At 53.9% G+C, this 15,877-nt stretch overlaps 1 protein-coding gene across 4 annotated transcripts in view; it reads right to left on the reverse strand.

Moving 5' to 3' along the window:
• The window catches only part of LAMC3 (laminin subunit gamma 3), a 92,678-nt gene that overhangs the window by 47,402 nt on the left and 29,399 nt on the right, over positions 1–15,877 (reverse strand). For all 4 annotated transcript variants that reach the window (XR_003723114.2, XM_015116548.3, XM_077967438.1 and 1 more), the window contains exons 4-9: positions 15,222–15,388; positions 11,778–11,966; positions 11,583–11,700; positions 9,051–9,149; positions 4,832–4,968; positions 1,480–1,590 (exon numbers count right to left, since the gene is read on the reverse strand). Coding sequence is in view for 3 of the 4 variants with exons in the window: in XM_015116548.3 (XP_014972034.3) it covers positions 1,480–1,590; positions 4,832–4,968; positions 9,051–9,149; positions 11,583–11,700; positions 11,778–11,966; positions 15,222–15,388 (821 nt within the window). In the remaining variant the exon portion in view is untranslated. The remainder of the gene's footprint in view (positions 1–1,479; positions 1,591–4,831; positions 4,969–9,050; positions 9,150–11,582; positions 11,701–11,777; positions 11,967–15,221; positions 15,389–15,877) is intronic.

A 15,877-nucleotide genomic window follows, 5' to 3' on the forward strand; every position in this document is an offset into this window, starting at 1 on the left:
TTTGTATTTTTAGTAGAGACGAGGTTTCACCAGCCACCATTTCAGGCTGGTCTTGAACTCCTGACCTCAGGAGATCCACCCACCTCGGCCTCCCAAAGTGCTGGGATTACAGGTGTGAGCCATTGCGCCCGGCCTACATACTTATCTTCACTCAGCTCCTGGTCTTTGCCCCCAAGTGCTCATAGGCAGACTACAGAAAGTGGACATGCTGGCCAGAGGGTCTGTGGGTTCATTCCCTCTGATGCTGTCACCAGCCAGCCCAGACGCTTGTTTCTGTGTCCCCTCCGTGAGCAACGGGCAGAAGCCTGGCTCCCCTGCCACACCCTCACCTCCAGCTGCTCAGGGTGCCCTGGGAGCGGGCCGGCCTGAGAGCACCACGAGGCCAGGCCGTCCATCCATCTCACCCCTGCAGTGTGCCCAATACCCAGCAAGCACTTCCTGCGGGAATAAACCCCTCTTCTTCCATATGCCAGCAGAGTGGCCACGGAACAGAGTGTGCTTTTTTGCTCATGGGACTCTGAGCTTGCAGCACCTGCCCCACAAAGGGCCCGAGGCCTCTGACTTCCTGGCTGCGGGGCGCACGGCTCCTCAGCCATCTGTGACTCATCTCCTCGGCCTCTCTGGGAGAGGGACGGAAAGGGCAGAGCTGGTCCGGGGCGCTGGCAGGCCCTGAATCAGCCACAGTGGGGCTAAAGACGGGCTCTAGGCTCTGGGTTCTGGGACTGAGACAGTCACCAGGAGACCACAGGTCCCCTCACTGTGGGGTGGAGAGGTCAGAATGATCAAGAACCTCCTTCCTTTTGCAAGAATGCCGTGGCTCTGGGCTTGGGGTGCGGTGGCCTGGTGGGTGAGGGGCTGATGAGAAACAGAGATTCTCTGGGACATGACAGTGGCTATGGCTCTGTGGCACTGAAGAAACCCTCCGTGACAAAGCTGTGACCAGAAAAATGGGGGTTTCATCAGATACTGTGGTCTGATGGCAGAATAACAGCCTCCCAAAGGCATCTACACCCTAATCCCTGGAATCTGTTTATATGGTGTGTTCTGTGGCAGGGGACGTTAAGGTTGTAAATCAGCTGACCTGAGGTAGGAAGAGCATCTTGGGTTATCCAGCTGGGCCCCATCAATCATTAGAGATTAATGGTAAATACGCAAAAGGGAGGCAGGGGAGTTGGAGCCAGTGATGGGGCATGAGACAAACTTGGCTGCTTTGCAGATGGAGGAAGGGGCCACGAGCCCAGGAATGCAGGCAGCTTCCAGAGGCTGGGAAAGGCAAGGAAGGGACTTTCCCATGGGCCTCCAGAAGGAACTCAGTCCCGCTGACACCTTGATGTTAGCACCGAGAGACCTATTTCTGACTTCTCCAGGACTCTAAGAGAATAAACTGGCATTGTTTTCAGCCTCTAATGTGTGGCGAGTTGTTTAGCAGCAGGAGGAACCGACACAGGGCAGTCAGCCCCCACCTGGTGCTGGAGGTACCTGGTGCTGTGAGCTCCTCCTCGTCTTCTGGGCTCAGGAGGACCCCATTTGGGCTCCATTGTGGGGGGTGCTCGGGGCCCCCCACACTTCTGGCCCACCAGCCTTCGGCTCCTAGACAGCAAACACAGACATCCTCCAATCAGTATGAGGCCCTGGAGGGTGGTGTCCAGGTGCCAGCCCCAGCTGGAGCCTTGGGGTGGGAGGGAGCCTCAGGAGAAGCTAGAAAGCTCAGGGACCCGGCTCTGCTTGGGGCATGGTCAGGCCTGGAAGCCTGCCCTGCCCTTTCAGTGGGGGTTTTGAGCTCAACATGAAGACAGCCTGAAGACCCCCACATGGGTGCCCTGGGACATCAGGGGCATCTCTAATAGTACCAGACTTGACCTCATCTTCAGGCTCTCAGAGAACTTTCTCACTGTGACCTCATGAACCCTGTCCTTCTAGTGACCTGTGTTATTAACACCATCGCAGGCAGGGAGGCCACCTGGTTAGGAAGGGGTCCAGCCAGGATGGGAGCCCAGGCCTTCTGGTCCCCAGTGCCAGTTCAGTGCCTACTCCCTCTGGCCACAGCAGTTAACACAGAGCACAGCCCAGCACACAGCGAGTGACCTTAAGGGGCTGCCTCTCCAGGGGACAGGGCGCAGTGAGGCAGAGGCCAAACATCTGAGGCAGCCAAGGGGTAAGAAGGAAGGAATGGAGTGGGGAAAGAGGTCAGAGAAAGGAAGATGTCAACATGAAGAGAAGTTTGCAGACAGGCTTTTAGAAGAAACTAGGAGGCGGGGCGCGGTGGCTCATGCCTGTAATCCCAGCACTCTGAGAGGCCAAGGTGGGCGGATCACCTGAGGTCAGAAGTTCGAGACCAGCCTGGCCAACATGGCAAAACCCTGTCTCTGCTAAAAATAAAAAAATTAGTCAGGCATGGAAGCAGGTGCCTGTAATCTGAGTTACTCAGGAGGCTGAGGCAGGAGAATCACTTGAACCTCGGAGGCAGAGGTTGCAGTGAGCTGAGATTATGCCACTGTACTCCAGCCTGGGTGACAGAGCAAGACTCTGACTCAAAAAAAAAAAAAAAAAAAAAAAATCAGCCAGGCATGGTGGCTCACGCCTATAATCCTAGCGCTCTTGGAAGCTGAGGCAGGTGGATCACAAGGTCAAGGGATCGAGACCATCCTGGCCAGCATGGCGATACCCCGTCTCTGCTAAAAATAATAATAATAATAATAAATAATAAAAATTTAAAAACCACTCAGTTTTCTTTTTTCTTTTCTTTCTTTCTTTCTTTCTCTCTCTCTCTCTCTTTCTTTCTTTCTTTCTTTTTTTTTTGAGACAGAGTCTTACCCTCTCACTCAGGCTGGAGTGCAGTGGCGTGATCTCGGCTCACTGCAACCTCCACCTCCCAGGTTCAAGCAATTCTCCTGCCTCAGGCTCCTGAGTAGCTGGGATTACAGGAGCTGGCTACCATGTCTGGCTAATTTTTAGCAGAGACGAGGTTTTGTCATGTTGGTCAGGCTGGTCTCAAACTCTTGACCTCAGGTGTTCCACCCCCCTCGGCCTCCCAGAGTGCTGGGATCACAGGAATGAGCCACTGTGTCCGGCCACAGTTTTCATTTCTAAGACAGCAAATATCCATGTAAACCACCCACATTAAACAAAAGCACTTTGGGGTCCTCAATAATTTTCACGAGCATAAAGGGATCCAGAGGCCGGGTGCGGTGGCTCACACCTGGGAGGTCAGCACTCTGGGAGGCTGAGGAGGGTGGATCAGTTGAGGTCAAGAGTTCAAGACCAGTCTGACCAACATGGTGAAACCCCAGATCTGTACTAAAAATACAAAAATAAGCTGGGCATGGTGGCAGGTGCCTGCAGTCACAGCTCCTCAGAAGGCCGAGACAGGAAAATCACTTGAACCTGGGAGGCGGAGGTTGCAGTGAGCTGAGATCCCGCCATTGCACTCCAGCCTGGGCAATACAGTGAGACTCCATCTCAAAAAAAAAAAAAAAAAAAAAAAAAAAAAAAAAAAAAAGAAGGAATCCAGAGACCAAAAAGTTTGAGAACTGCTGCAACTGAGACAAAATGAGACGATACCCCCGAAGGGTCAGCCACACCCAGTGCCTGGCCCAAGGTGAAAACAGATCATAACACTATTCTTAGGGTCTAGAAAATGAGTCCTGCCCAACGCTAACACCCTAGACCCCCGGACCCAGGACCCAGACACGCTGTCCCGGTCCGCGCATCTCTCCGTCCTTTCTGCACGGCGTCCAGCAGAGGGCGCGCGGTCCTCATGTCTGGGGCGCACCAGCGTCGGCCCTGAGGTTCTTTTCCAGCTAATGCCTCGCTCTTTTCTGGGGACAGGCAGAAGGTGGGGGGCGCTCTGTGGGACATAGCTGGGGCCCACGCAGCCTCTGGTTTAATGCAGAGCTCCGAGCTCTGCTGCTTTCCTCTTTAAAGATGCGGCTGTACCACGTGGAGTCAGGGACCACAGTAGCGGCTGCCACAGTAGTTAGGGGCAAAACACAGCTGGGCGCCGACACTCATAATCCCAGCACTTTGGGAAGCCGAAGTGGGAGGATCACCTGAGCTCAGGAGTTCTCGACCAGCCTGGGCAACATGGTAAGACTCCGTCTGTACAAAAAAATACAAAAATGAGCCGGGCATGGTGGTGCACACATGTGGTCCCAGCTACTCAGGAGGCTGAGGTGGGAGGATCACGGGAGCCCAGGGAGGTGGTGGCTGCAGTGAGCTGTGCGTGATTGCACCACTGCACTTCAGCCTTGGTGACAGAGCAAGACCCTGTGTCCAAAAAAAAAAAAAAAAAAGGGAGCAAAACTCAGGAGCTGATAAACCCAGTGCTCACAACTGTTACGTGGCCTCAGGCAAGTGACCTACCTTTTGTGGGTCTCAGTTACTTCATCATTAAAAGGGGAATGAGAATCCTTGCATGTGAGGTGCTCAGCGCAGTGCCTGGCATACAGCAGGTGCTCAATAAGTGGAGGCCAGGAGACTGAGCCTGAATCCCCACTGTTTAGATATACCCAGTGTTTAGATATACCAAGGGAGGCCAGTCTCAACGGGGTGAGTGGAAATTCCCCTACAGGATCCAAAAAGCGTCACGTAGCCGGGCCCCAACCCCACCACAAGTATAAAGAGAAGAGTCAGAGGCTGGGGAGGGAGCTGGGGGTCGCAGGTGGGCACTGGGGAGCCATTATCTCACCCCCGACCCCACCTAGGCTGTGCAGGCCTGTGGCTCCTCTCCTCAATGGGAGATCCACCAGTGCAAGATCTCCCCAGGGCAGGACCATCTGCCGCTAGGCTGGGAGCAGAACCTTGGGAGACGTCTGCAGGGGGCACCTCTTACCCTGGTGGAAATCGGTGAAGATGTGATGCACTTGGAACTGGGCAGTAGCCGCGCACACCTTGGAGTGGCCATAGCAGAAACAGCTGCTGCAGCCGACCGGATTGTGGGGCTGCAGGTTAAAAGTCCCGGGGCGACATCTGCAATGGAGGCAGGACATGCTCACCAGGGTCACGTGAATCAGACAGGATGGGGCGGGGCCAGGGTATCCCACCTGGACCAATGAGAGTCTAGAATCACTGCAGAAACTTAAAAACAAAATTTTTTCAGAAATCAGCCAGGAAGGGGCGGGACCAGGGTATCCCACCTGGACCAATGAGAGTCTAGAATCACTGCAGAAACTTAAAAACAATTTTTTTTCAGAATTCTAGAAGAATAGCAAGAACATTACAGATTGTTCCCATACCTGCTTCAGGCAGCCTCCCCTGATGCTGACATCTGACATTACCACAGTACATTTGTCAAAACTAAGTTAACTAAACTCCAGACTTTATTTGGATTTTTTTTCTTTTTTTTTTGAGACAGAGTCTTGTTCTGTGGCCCAGGCTGGAGTGCAATGGTGCGATCTTGGCTCACCACAGCCTCAGCCTCCCGGGTTCAAGAGATTCTCCTGCCTCAGCCTCCCGGGTAGCTGGGATTGCAGGCGCCTGCCACCATGCCCGGCTAATTTTTGTATTTTTAGTAGAAACGGGGTTTCACCATATTGGCCAGGCTGGTCTCGAACTGACTTCAGGCAATCCGCCCTCCTCAGTCTCCCAAAGCGCTGGGATTACAGGCTTGAGCCACCACACCCAGCGACTTTATTAGGATTTCTCCACTTTTTCCTCTAATGTCTGGTTTCTGCTGCAGGATCCCATCCGGGACATGGCATTGCATTTAGTGTTATCCTTGTTCTCCTCCAACCTATCACTGCTTCTCGGTCTTTCCATATCTGCCACTATCTTGACACTTTTTGAAAAGCACTGATCAGGTATTTTTAGAATATCTGATGTTTCTCATGATTAGACCAGGGTTATAGGCTTGGGAAAGAAATACACAGAGGTGAAGTGCCCTTCTTGTCACATCACGTGGGAGCACAGGAAACCCACATGACATCCAAGCGATGCTGACTTCCATCACCTGCTGAGGGTGCTGTCTGCCAGTCTTCTCCACTGCACAATCACCACGGTCCAATCATTAGAAGCAAGTCAGTGAATAGGCTGGGCACGGTGGCTCACGCACTTTTTAAAAAATTATTATTTTATTTATTTTTTATTTTTATATTTTTTGAGACGAAGTCTCGCCCTGTTGCTCATGCTGGAGTGCAGTGGCGTGATTTCAGCAACCTCTGTCTCCCGGGTTCAAGCGATTCTCCTGTCTCAGACTCCCGAGTACCTGGGACTACAGGCGTACGCCACCACGCCTGGCTAATTTTTGTATTTTTAGTAGAGACGGGGTTTCACTATGTTGGCCAGGCTGCTCTTGAACTCCTGACCTTGTGACCCACCCACCTCGGCCTCCCAAAGTGCTGGGATTACAGGCATGAGGCACTGCGCCCAGCCGGCTCACGTACTTTGGGAGGCTGAGGCGGGTGGATCACCTGAGGTCAGGAGTTCGAGACCAGCCTGGCCAACATGGTGAAACCCCATCTCTACTAAAAACACAAAAATTAGCCAGGCATGGTGGTGGGCGCCTGTAATCCCAGCTACTTGGGAGACTGAGGCAGGAGAATCACTTGAACCCAGGAGACAGAGGTTGCAGTGAGCCGAGATCACACCACTTCACTCCAGGCTGGGTGAAAGAGCGAAACTCCATCTCAAAAAAAACAAAAACAAAAAAATGCAGCAAGTCACTAAATGCAGCCCGGTCTCAAAAAGAGGGGGATTAAGCTCGACTTCCTGGAGGGAAGAGTATCAAAGAACCCATGGACAGATGTTCAAGCCACCCCAGTAATTAAAAGATATTTTGAGGCTATGCAAATGTCCCCCCTTTCCTTAAAGTTCTGCCCACCAATGTCAGCATTCATCAGCAGCTCTTGCCTGTAGCAATTACCGCTGTGAGGTTTGAACAGTGGTTCTCTAGTTCCTTCATTTCTACATTCATCACTTGGAATTCTTCTGCAAGGAAAGTTTGTCCCTTTATCCCCATCTATTTATGTATTCAATCGTCTATTTACATCAGGATGGATTTGTGGATTTGACTTTATTCTCTGGGTTATAATCCAATACTATCGTTGTTTATTTTGTTGCTCAAATTGTTTCAGCCCTGAGAGCTCTTTCATGTCGGCTCCTGTGTCCTTTTGACATGGGCCTGCATTCTGGTTTGGGTTGTTTCGTTTGTGTCTGTCTCTGTTTTTCAGCATTTCCTTGCTTCCTGGCACTATAAGACGCCTTGGACTTATCTTGTCTTTTTCCAGCCCCAGCCCCAGAATCAGCCATTTCTCCAAACAGCTCTGGGGAATGTCAGACACAAAGCCAGGAAGAAGAGATAGTGTGTACCCAAGGAGCTAAACCCATGTTTGTCTGCTGGCTGCACTGCTGGAGCTTGAAGGCCTCTTGAACACTTGAAAGAGGAAGTTTATGAACTTCGTGGCATTGGGAGAGCCCCTTTGACTTGCAGAGCTTCAGAAGCCCCATTTGTACCATGATCAGACTGCAAAGATGGCAGACAGGCTCAAAATCCAGCTCAATGGGTAGGGGCTTCCTGAAGCAGGGTGTTAAGAAGGATCCTGAGGTTGTAGTAGGGCTCATGGCCAAGACTGTTGTGCCCCATTAGTGATGTCTGTTGTGGGTGTGAAAGGGGAGGGTTGTGATAGTGTTCCCTTAGTGATGTCTGCCGTGGGTATGCCATTAGTGATGTCTGCCGTGGTGAAAGGGGAGGGTTGATAGTGCTCCATTAGTGATGTCTGCTGTGGGTATGAAAGGGGAGGGTTGTGACAGTGCTCCCTTAGTGATGTCTGCCGTGGGTATGCCATTAGTGATGTCTGCTGTGGGTATGAAAGGGGAGGGTTGTGACAGTGCTCCCTTAGTGATGTCTGCCGTGGGTATGCCATTAGTGATGTCTGCTGTGGGTATGAAAGGGGAGGGTTGTGACAGTGCTCCCTTAGTGATGTCTGCCGTGGGTATGCCATTAGTGGTGTCTGCTGTGGGTGTGAAAGGGGTGTGTGATGTCTGTGTGTGATGAGTGATGTCTGCTGTGGTAGTGAAAAAGAAGGGTTGTAGTAGTGCTCCATTAGTGATGTCTGCAATGGCTATGAAAGGGAAAGGTTGATAGGGCTCCATTAGTGATGTCTGCCGTGGCTGTGAAAGGCAAGGGTTGATAATGCTCCATTAGTGATGCCTGCTGTGGGTGTGAAAGGGGGAGGTTGTGATAGTTCTCCCTTAGTGATGTTTGCCATGGTTATACCATTAGTGATGTCTGCTGTGGGTGTGAAAGGGGTACGTTGACAATGCTCCATGAGTGATGTCTGCCATGAGTGTGAAAAGGGAGGGTTTTGATAGTGCTCCATTAGTGATATCTGCTGTGGGTAAGAAAGGGGAAGACTGTGGTAGTGCTCCTTTAGTGATCTTTACCATGGGTATAACATTAGTGATGTCTGCTGTGGGTGTGAAAGGGGTGTATTGACAGTGCTGCATGAGTAATGTCTACCATGAGTGTGAAAAGGGAGGGCTGTGACAGGGCTCCATTAGTGATGTCTGCTGTGGGTGTGAAAGGATTGTGATAGTGCTCCATTAGTGGTGTCAGTCATGGACGTGAAAGGGGAGGGTTGATAATACTCCATGAGTGATGTTTTGCTGTGGGTGTGAAAAGGGCGGGTTGTGATAGTGCTCCATTAGCTATGTCTGCAGTGAGTGTGAAAGGGGAGGGCTGTGATAGTGCTCCATTAGTGATGTCTGCCACAGTACGTGGTAGTACGAGCACCATGTATTTGCTATCCCTGGATTAGATGGTCTCTCCTATTCTTCCAGCTCTTTCTTTTCAGGATTCTAAGCTAAGACATGTATTTTCTCAGCTTATGAATAATCAGTGGTGTTGGATCAAAGCATAAACAGTGCCATAAAGCTTTTGAGTAACTTCCTGTATGACAGATACATGGTGCTCCAGGAAGGGCACAGGGTGACAAGGTCACCCAAGTCCATGAAGACTGTGACCCTTGCTCCTCCCGCACTCCACAGCTTTTGTACCTCATCAGTGAGCCCCCAGGTCACTTCCAGCAAGCTTACTGCTGGATTAGCTCACACACCTGTCACATAGGTTGCCTTCCACATTCTCTTTGCAGGGGCAGCGCCCACTGTGGGGGTCACAGGTGTCCAGGCTGCCAGCAGGATTGCAGGTGCAGGGTCTGCCAAAGAGACAGGACAAGGGGAAAACGGGCAATGAGCAACTTCAGAGTGGGAACAGCTCATCCTGGGAAGGGAGCATTCCCTGCTCCCAACATCAGGAGTGAGGCTGATGCAGGAGCCTTACCTGGCTTTACTGTTCCCATCTTGCCAAGGAAGTGACCTATCCATCACTGGTACACTGGTCCATCTGCCCACGAGCACACACCATCCAGGACCCTTCCATCTTCATCCACACACTCACTCATCATCCATGAACCAATCTCTTTTCTTTTCTCTTCTTTTCTCTTCTTTCTTTCTCTTTTTCTTTCTTTTCTTTCTTTCTTTTTTTTTTTTTTTTGAGACAGAGTTACACTTTGCCACTCAGGCTAGAGTGCAGTGTCACGATCTCGGCTCACTGCAACCTCTGCCTCCTGGGTTCAAGTGATTCTCCTGTCTCAGCCTCCCGAGTAGCTAGAATTATAGTCATGCACCACCACGCCCAGCTAATTTTTGTATTTTTAGTACAGACAGGGTTTCACGATATTGGCTAGACTGGTCTTGAACTTGTGACCTAAGGTGATCCACCTGCCTCAGCCTCCCAAAGTGCCAGGATTACAGGAGTGAGCCACCGTGCCCGGCCTCCATGAATCTTTCTATCTATCCCCTCACTCCTCCATCCACTTATCCATCCTTCCATCTTTCTGTCCCGCAGCCACCTATCCACCCATTCATTCACCCATCCATGCATCTTTCCATCCCTCCCTCCATCCATCCACTCATCTAACAAGACATGGTTCCTCCCTAGTGAATCCCACAGTCCAGTGTAGACAGACAGATTACACAGACCCTGTACCACGATATGTGTTATAGGAGATGTACGAGAGGCTATGCCCGCACTGCAGGGCCTCTGACTCAGCCTGGGGGTGCAGGCGAGGGGAGGTGGGAGGGAAGGCGTCCAGAGAGAGGGGCCCCTCAGTTGAGACCTGAAGAATGAGCAGGAGGCTGTGAGCCACAGGCTGGGGAGAGGGGGCAGGGGTGGGAGGTGTGGCATGTGCAAAGGTCCAGAGGTCAGAAAGACCCCAGGGAAACAGCCAGGCCCCATCTCATGGTCAGTTTTATGCCCAGAACGACCAAATATTTTATGAGGAATCAGAGATCTCCTAGATATCGCCAACGTGTTTCTACTGCCTTTCAAATATACAAGGATGCCTGTTATTAACCGAAGCAAGTTCACTTAAAAGTGCTTCTGGGCCAGGCGCGGTGGCTCACGTCTGTTATTAGCACTTTGGGAGGCCAAGGAGGGTGGATTACTTGAGGCCAGGAGCTCGAGACCAGCCTGGGCAACATGGCGAAACCCCATCTCTACCAAAAAATACAAAACTTAGCCGGGCGTGGTGGTGCACATTTGTAGTCTCAGCTACTCAGGAGGCTGAGACAGGAGGATCACTTGAGTCTGGGAGGCGGAGGTTGCAGTGAGTAGAGATCACGCTACTGCACTCCAGCCTGGGTGACAGAGCAAGCTCCACCTTAAAAAAAAAAAAATAGAGATACTGGGCATGGTGGTGCACGCTTGTAATCCCAGCTACTCAGAAGGCTGAGGCAGAGAATTGCTCGAACCGGGGAGGCGGAGGTTGCGGTGAGCCAAGATGGCACTGTTGCATTCCAGCCTGGTCGACAAAGCAAGAATCTGTCTCAAAAAAAAAAAAGTGCTTCTAAATTTATCACAGCTTTTTTGTTTTGTTTGTTTTTTGACCACTGTATACTTTCTCAATCAAGTGATGGCAAATGTGTTGGGGTAAGGTCCGGACTCCAGGAGCCCCTGCCCCTCTTTGCCCTCAGCTGTCCCACTGGGTCCCAGACTCAGCATACCCAGATGACACTCAGCCTCTCCCACCCCACTCCCTACACTGCACACCCTGCTATCCAGAGGCCCAGAGAACCCCGAGGGTTAGCCTTCACCCCTTCTTCCTCTTCGACCCCCTGGTCACCATGTCCTGTCAGCAACTCCTTGCAGTGGGCTCTGGAATCTGCCCTGCTCTCCTTCTCCACACTCAAATCCCCATGCATTCCTGCCCAGGCGTTCCTGCTGCAGCCTCCACTCAGCCTCCTCCTCACCCACTCCTGCTTCCCACCGATCCACAGCTCCTCCGGAGGTCCCCCGTGCCCCCCGCCCCGCCTCAAACACCTGTCCTTCCCCTCTCCCTGCACTTATGCAGCGCCTCCTGCAGGAAGCCTGCCCTCCACCCGCAAGATCCACTGAGCTGCCACAGGGCTCAGCCTGGTCTCATTATGGTCTGTTTTTGTCTCTTGGCCTCCCCAGTCCTCACCGGGATTAAGATGAGGTAGCTGCAGACAGGAAAGGATGGGGAGGGGAGGCACTACTGACAGCCTGTCCCTCCTGCTTCTTGTCATTCCGTGCAATGTGTCCATACTAGGCCGTCCCTCGCCCTCACCTGCAGCCTCCCTCGCTGAGCGAGTGGAACCCGGGCAGACAGCGATCACACTTCCAGCCAGTCACAGTGGGCTTGCAGGTGCAGGTGCCTGTGTCATCGCACTGGAGGTGCAGAGAGCCTGGGAGAGGAAGGGCACAGGGCAGTGAAGGCCAGGAGGGGCGGGGATTGGAGGCTGGGGATGTGGAGCCCACTCACCTGCCGAATGGCAGTCACAGGGCTGGCATGGCATCCGCGGGTCCCAGTGATAGAAATTCTCCTGACAGCGCTCACAGTGTGGCCCGGCTGTGTGGTCACGGCAGTGGTGACAGCGCCCGCCGTGGCCTGTGCTGCGGAAGAGCTCCCGATCGAACGTGCATTCCTCGGAGCGGCCACTGCAGTTGCAGGCTGTGGGCAGGAGCGGGGAAAGGTGTGTGAGTCCCCCGTGATGTGATAGGAGGGGGCATCTGTGCCAGTCAGCCTCCCTGTGCTACATGAGCAGGCAGTGCAAAGAGAAGGGCAAGAGCATGGTCCAGAATGGAGTTCAGGCCCAGCTTGATCAAGGTTAGACACTGCTCAATTGATTTTCCAAAACAGGACACGCTTAAGAGCAAAGGGGACACCGTTAGTAAATACACCGAAACAACAGGCAGAAAGAGGACCCTCCCAGGCAACCAGGATATACACCCAGATAGACGGGCACTGATCAGAGGCTGGCTGCCTTCTGGAGCAGCAGCATGGCTCACTCCAAAATCTCCTGTAGGTCCTCCAAGCCATAATAACAGTGTGAATCTCACTATTGTGTGAGGTCACTCAGGGGTACAGAAAGCACAAGTCACCTTTCATTTCCCCATTAAATCATGTTTAAAAGTCTGTGTGTGGGACTGGCTCTGTCTCGGCTCCCAGAGTGAGCTCAGGGGTGCATCCATGAAAGGTGCGGAGCCACGTACACCTGCCGCCCTCATGCTGCCCACAGGCCAGACGGCAAGCAAGCAAGCAAACCCCCTGCAGGTGCGGGGCTGGGACAGGAGAGGCGGGGGGCTTTGGGAGCCGAAAGAAGGGGCCCCTGCGGCTGTGCTAGGGTGGTGGGACAAGGCTTCCCAGAAGAAGTCACAGCCGTGGCCGGGCGCGGTGGCTCACGCCTATAATCCCAGCACTTTGGGAGGCCGAGGCGGGCAGATCACAAGGCCAGAAGATTGAGACCATCCTGGCTAACACGGTGAAACCCTGTCTCTACTAAAAATACACAAAAAAAAAAGTAGCCGGGCATGGTGGTGGGTGCCTGTAGTCCCAGCTACTCGGGAGGCTGAGGCAGGAGAATGGCGTGAACCCGGAAGGCGGAGCTTGCAGTGAGCCGAGATCGCACTACTGCACTCCAGTCTGGGCGACAGAGCAAGACTCCATCTCAAAAAAAAAAAAGAAAAAGAAGTCACAGCCGCGCTGAATCTGAAGGCTGAGCAGTGAGGAATAGGCCAGGCAGAGGAAGAGGAAGCGGGAAGGGCATCACAGACATGGGGCAAAAGCCCAGGGGATACCCCACATCCAGAGATAGAAGCATGGCCTGGTGTGGGTGTGCCATGAGGCTGGCTGCAGGCGGCATGTCGTGTGATGGCAGGGAAGCGGGGACATTGTGCAGTGGGGGCCTGCAGTGCAGAGGCAGTTGTGAAGTCAGAGGCTAGCAGAGCTTGCTCCAGGGAAGCTGGGCTGCCGTGGTCAGTGGACGTTAGCTGGGAGCAAAGGGGGAGCCATGGGAAGGTTTAAGCAGGGGATGGATGTTATTAAATTTGTCCTTTAGAAAGCCCTGGCCCAGTGCCATGGCTCACGCCTGTGATCCCAGCACTTTGGGAGGTAAGGTAGGAGGACTGCTTGAGCCCAGGAGTTTAAAGACCAGCCTGGGCAACAGTGAGAACCTATCTTTACAAAACATTGCTTGGCATGGTGATATGTGCCTGTAGTCTCAGCTACTCTGGAGGCTGAGGTGGGAGGAACACACACCCAGGAATTCGAGGCTGCAGTGAGCTATGACTGTGCCACTGCACTCCAGCCTGGGTGACAGAGTGAGGCCTTGTTTCAAGAAAAGAGCCATGGCTGGGCGTGGTGGCTCAAGCCTGTAATCCCAGCACTTTGGGAGGCCCAGATGGGCGGATCACAAAGTCAGGAGATCGAGACCATCCTGGCTAACATGGTGAAACCCCGTCTCTACTAAAAAATACAAAAAACTAGCCGGGCAAGGTGGCGGGCACCTGTAGTCCCAGCTACTCCCAGCTTTGGGAGGCTGAGGCAGGAGAATGGCGTAAACCCGGGAGGCGGAGCTTCCAGTGAGCTGAGATCTGGCCACTGCAGTCCAGCCTGGGCGACAGAGCAAGACTCCGTCTCAGAAAAAAAAAAAAAAAAGAAAGAAAGAAAAGAGCCTTAGCTGCAGGCAGGGGAGGGTTGGGAGCATGGAGAGCAGGGAAGAGGAAACTTTAGGTGTGCAGGGAGAGGAGGCAGTCCCAGGCCCAAGGCATCGGCTGCAATGGACAGAAGTTAGACAGACTGGAGCAATGCTGATGGGCCAGAATTCAGGGCTCGGGTCTGTCTCAGCTGCGGGTGAGGGTGGGGATGAAGGGTCAAGCATGAAACCCTGGCTCCCAGGCTGCTGACTGAGAGACACAGATGTGACCACACGGCTGAGGACATGGTAGAAGCAGTCTGGCCTCTGTGTCCCCACCGCGGAGACAGCAGCAGGCTGGGACGGTGGAAGCCAGCCAGCACAGCTTCCTTGGCCCCAGGACTCCCTGGTGGAGGTAGGCCAGCAAGGGCAGCTCCTGCAGACAGCGCCCCACCCTCAGAACAAGCCCCCCGCCCCCCCGGCCCAGCCCCGGTTATGGTCACCAGTGGCCCAGGCCCAAGAGGACAGTGGGGCCCAGAGGCCAAGCTGCCCGCCCAGCGAGCCTGGCGGGCCTGTGAATGAAGATGTGTCTCTTGCCGGCAGCACCAGCACCAGCTGGGATCCAGCACCCAGCAACAGCGGCTGTGCATGGAAAACCTGGAGGAGACCAGGCTGTCTGGGCACAGGGTGGGTCTTGCAGCCGGCGCCGTAGCCAGAAGGGAAGTCAGGGGGTCCCTGCTCTTGGCCTGTGTCCCTGGAGACGACATGATGGCATCATCCTCTCTCCAGCGCTTCTCTGAGGTTAGGTGGTCAAAGCCACATCGCATGGGGGCTGGGACACCAAAGGGCTGCCTGGGGGCCCGTGGAAGAGTCTGGGTGGGCCGTCGGCACCCCCTTGCTTGTGGGGTAGCCTGGTTCTGATTAACAGCTGGGGTGGGAGCGGTTAACACAAAGAAGTAAGTCAGGGACCTTCCGGCCCTCCCACCACAGGCGCCTCTGCATGGGTTTGTTCCAGAGCTCACCAGCACAGTCAGTTCTCTGTTACTGCTGCCCCCAGGGCACGTAGTAGGTGTTCAGTGAGGGCCAAGATTGAGCTACTTAGTGGAGGACAGACCGAGGCTTAAACACACCCCCTCCCCAGGCTCCCCTTCCGCTCGTCCTCATCTCTGCAGCAGCGGAGAGACCCTGAGCTGCCCCCCAGGCGTACCCAGGAGGAGCCACTACTGTGAGGTTTCGGGGGAGTTCGTTTCCCCACCTGCAACACCAGGTCCCTGATGCCCCGTGACACTCACGCAGACACTCGTGGGCAGCCTCAGCAGTGCCCCGGGCCCACGGACGGTCCTGGAAGATGGGCAGGCAGCGCTCACAGTCTATGCCGGTGGTGTTGTGCTGGCACCGGCAGGCCAACTGGCCCGCCGCGTCGGGGCCACACTCGCTGGCATGCCCGTTGCACTTGCACCTGGGAAAAGACAGGGAGGAGGAAGGGGACCCGCAGGTGCCGGCAGGGCAGATAAGGGGTTAGTCACCAGGTAGCCCCTGTTTGCAGGTGTGAGCCAGACTCCACCCTCAATCTTGGCCCTCACTGAACACCTATGTGCCCTGGGGGCAGCAGTAACAGAGAACTGACTGTGCTGGTGAGCTCTGGAACAAACCTATTCCGTCTTCACCAGCCTGTTACCACCCCCATATAATGGATGGGCAAAGTGAGGCAGGGAGAAGCTGCCCAAAGCCACCAGCTAGCAAGTGCCCGCCACAGAACGCTTCTACCTGGCAGGAGCCCCACCTGGGGGCTGAGAGGGACCCAGGAAGAAGTCACCTTAGCCTCCCGAGTGGAGAGTGAGCCGGCAGTCACAGCGGCACAGGTGTGGGGGGCTGAGGGGACCGCCTCCAGCAGCTATCCCTTAACGGTGTCCCAAAGGACAGGAAAGAGGATACCCCAAACAGGGAC

This window comes from Macaca mulatta, chromosome 15 (genome assembly GCF_049350105.2).
Source record: "Macaca mulatta isolate MMU2019108-1 chromosome 15, T2T-MMU8v2.0, whole genome shotgun sequence".
Taxonomy (NCBI): Eukaryota; Metazoa; Chordata; class Mammalia; order Primates; family Cercopithecidae; genus Macaca; species Macaca mulatta.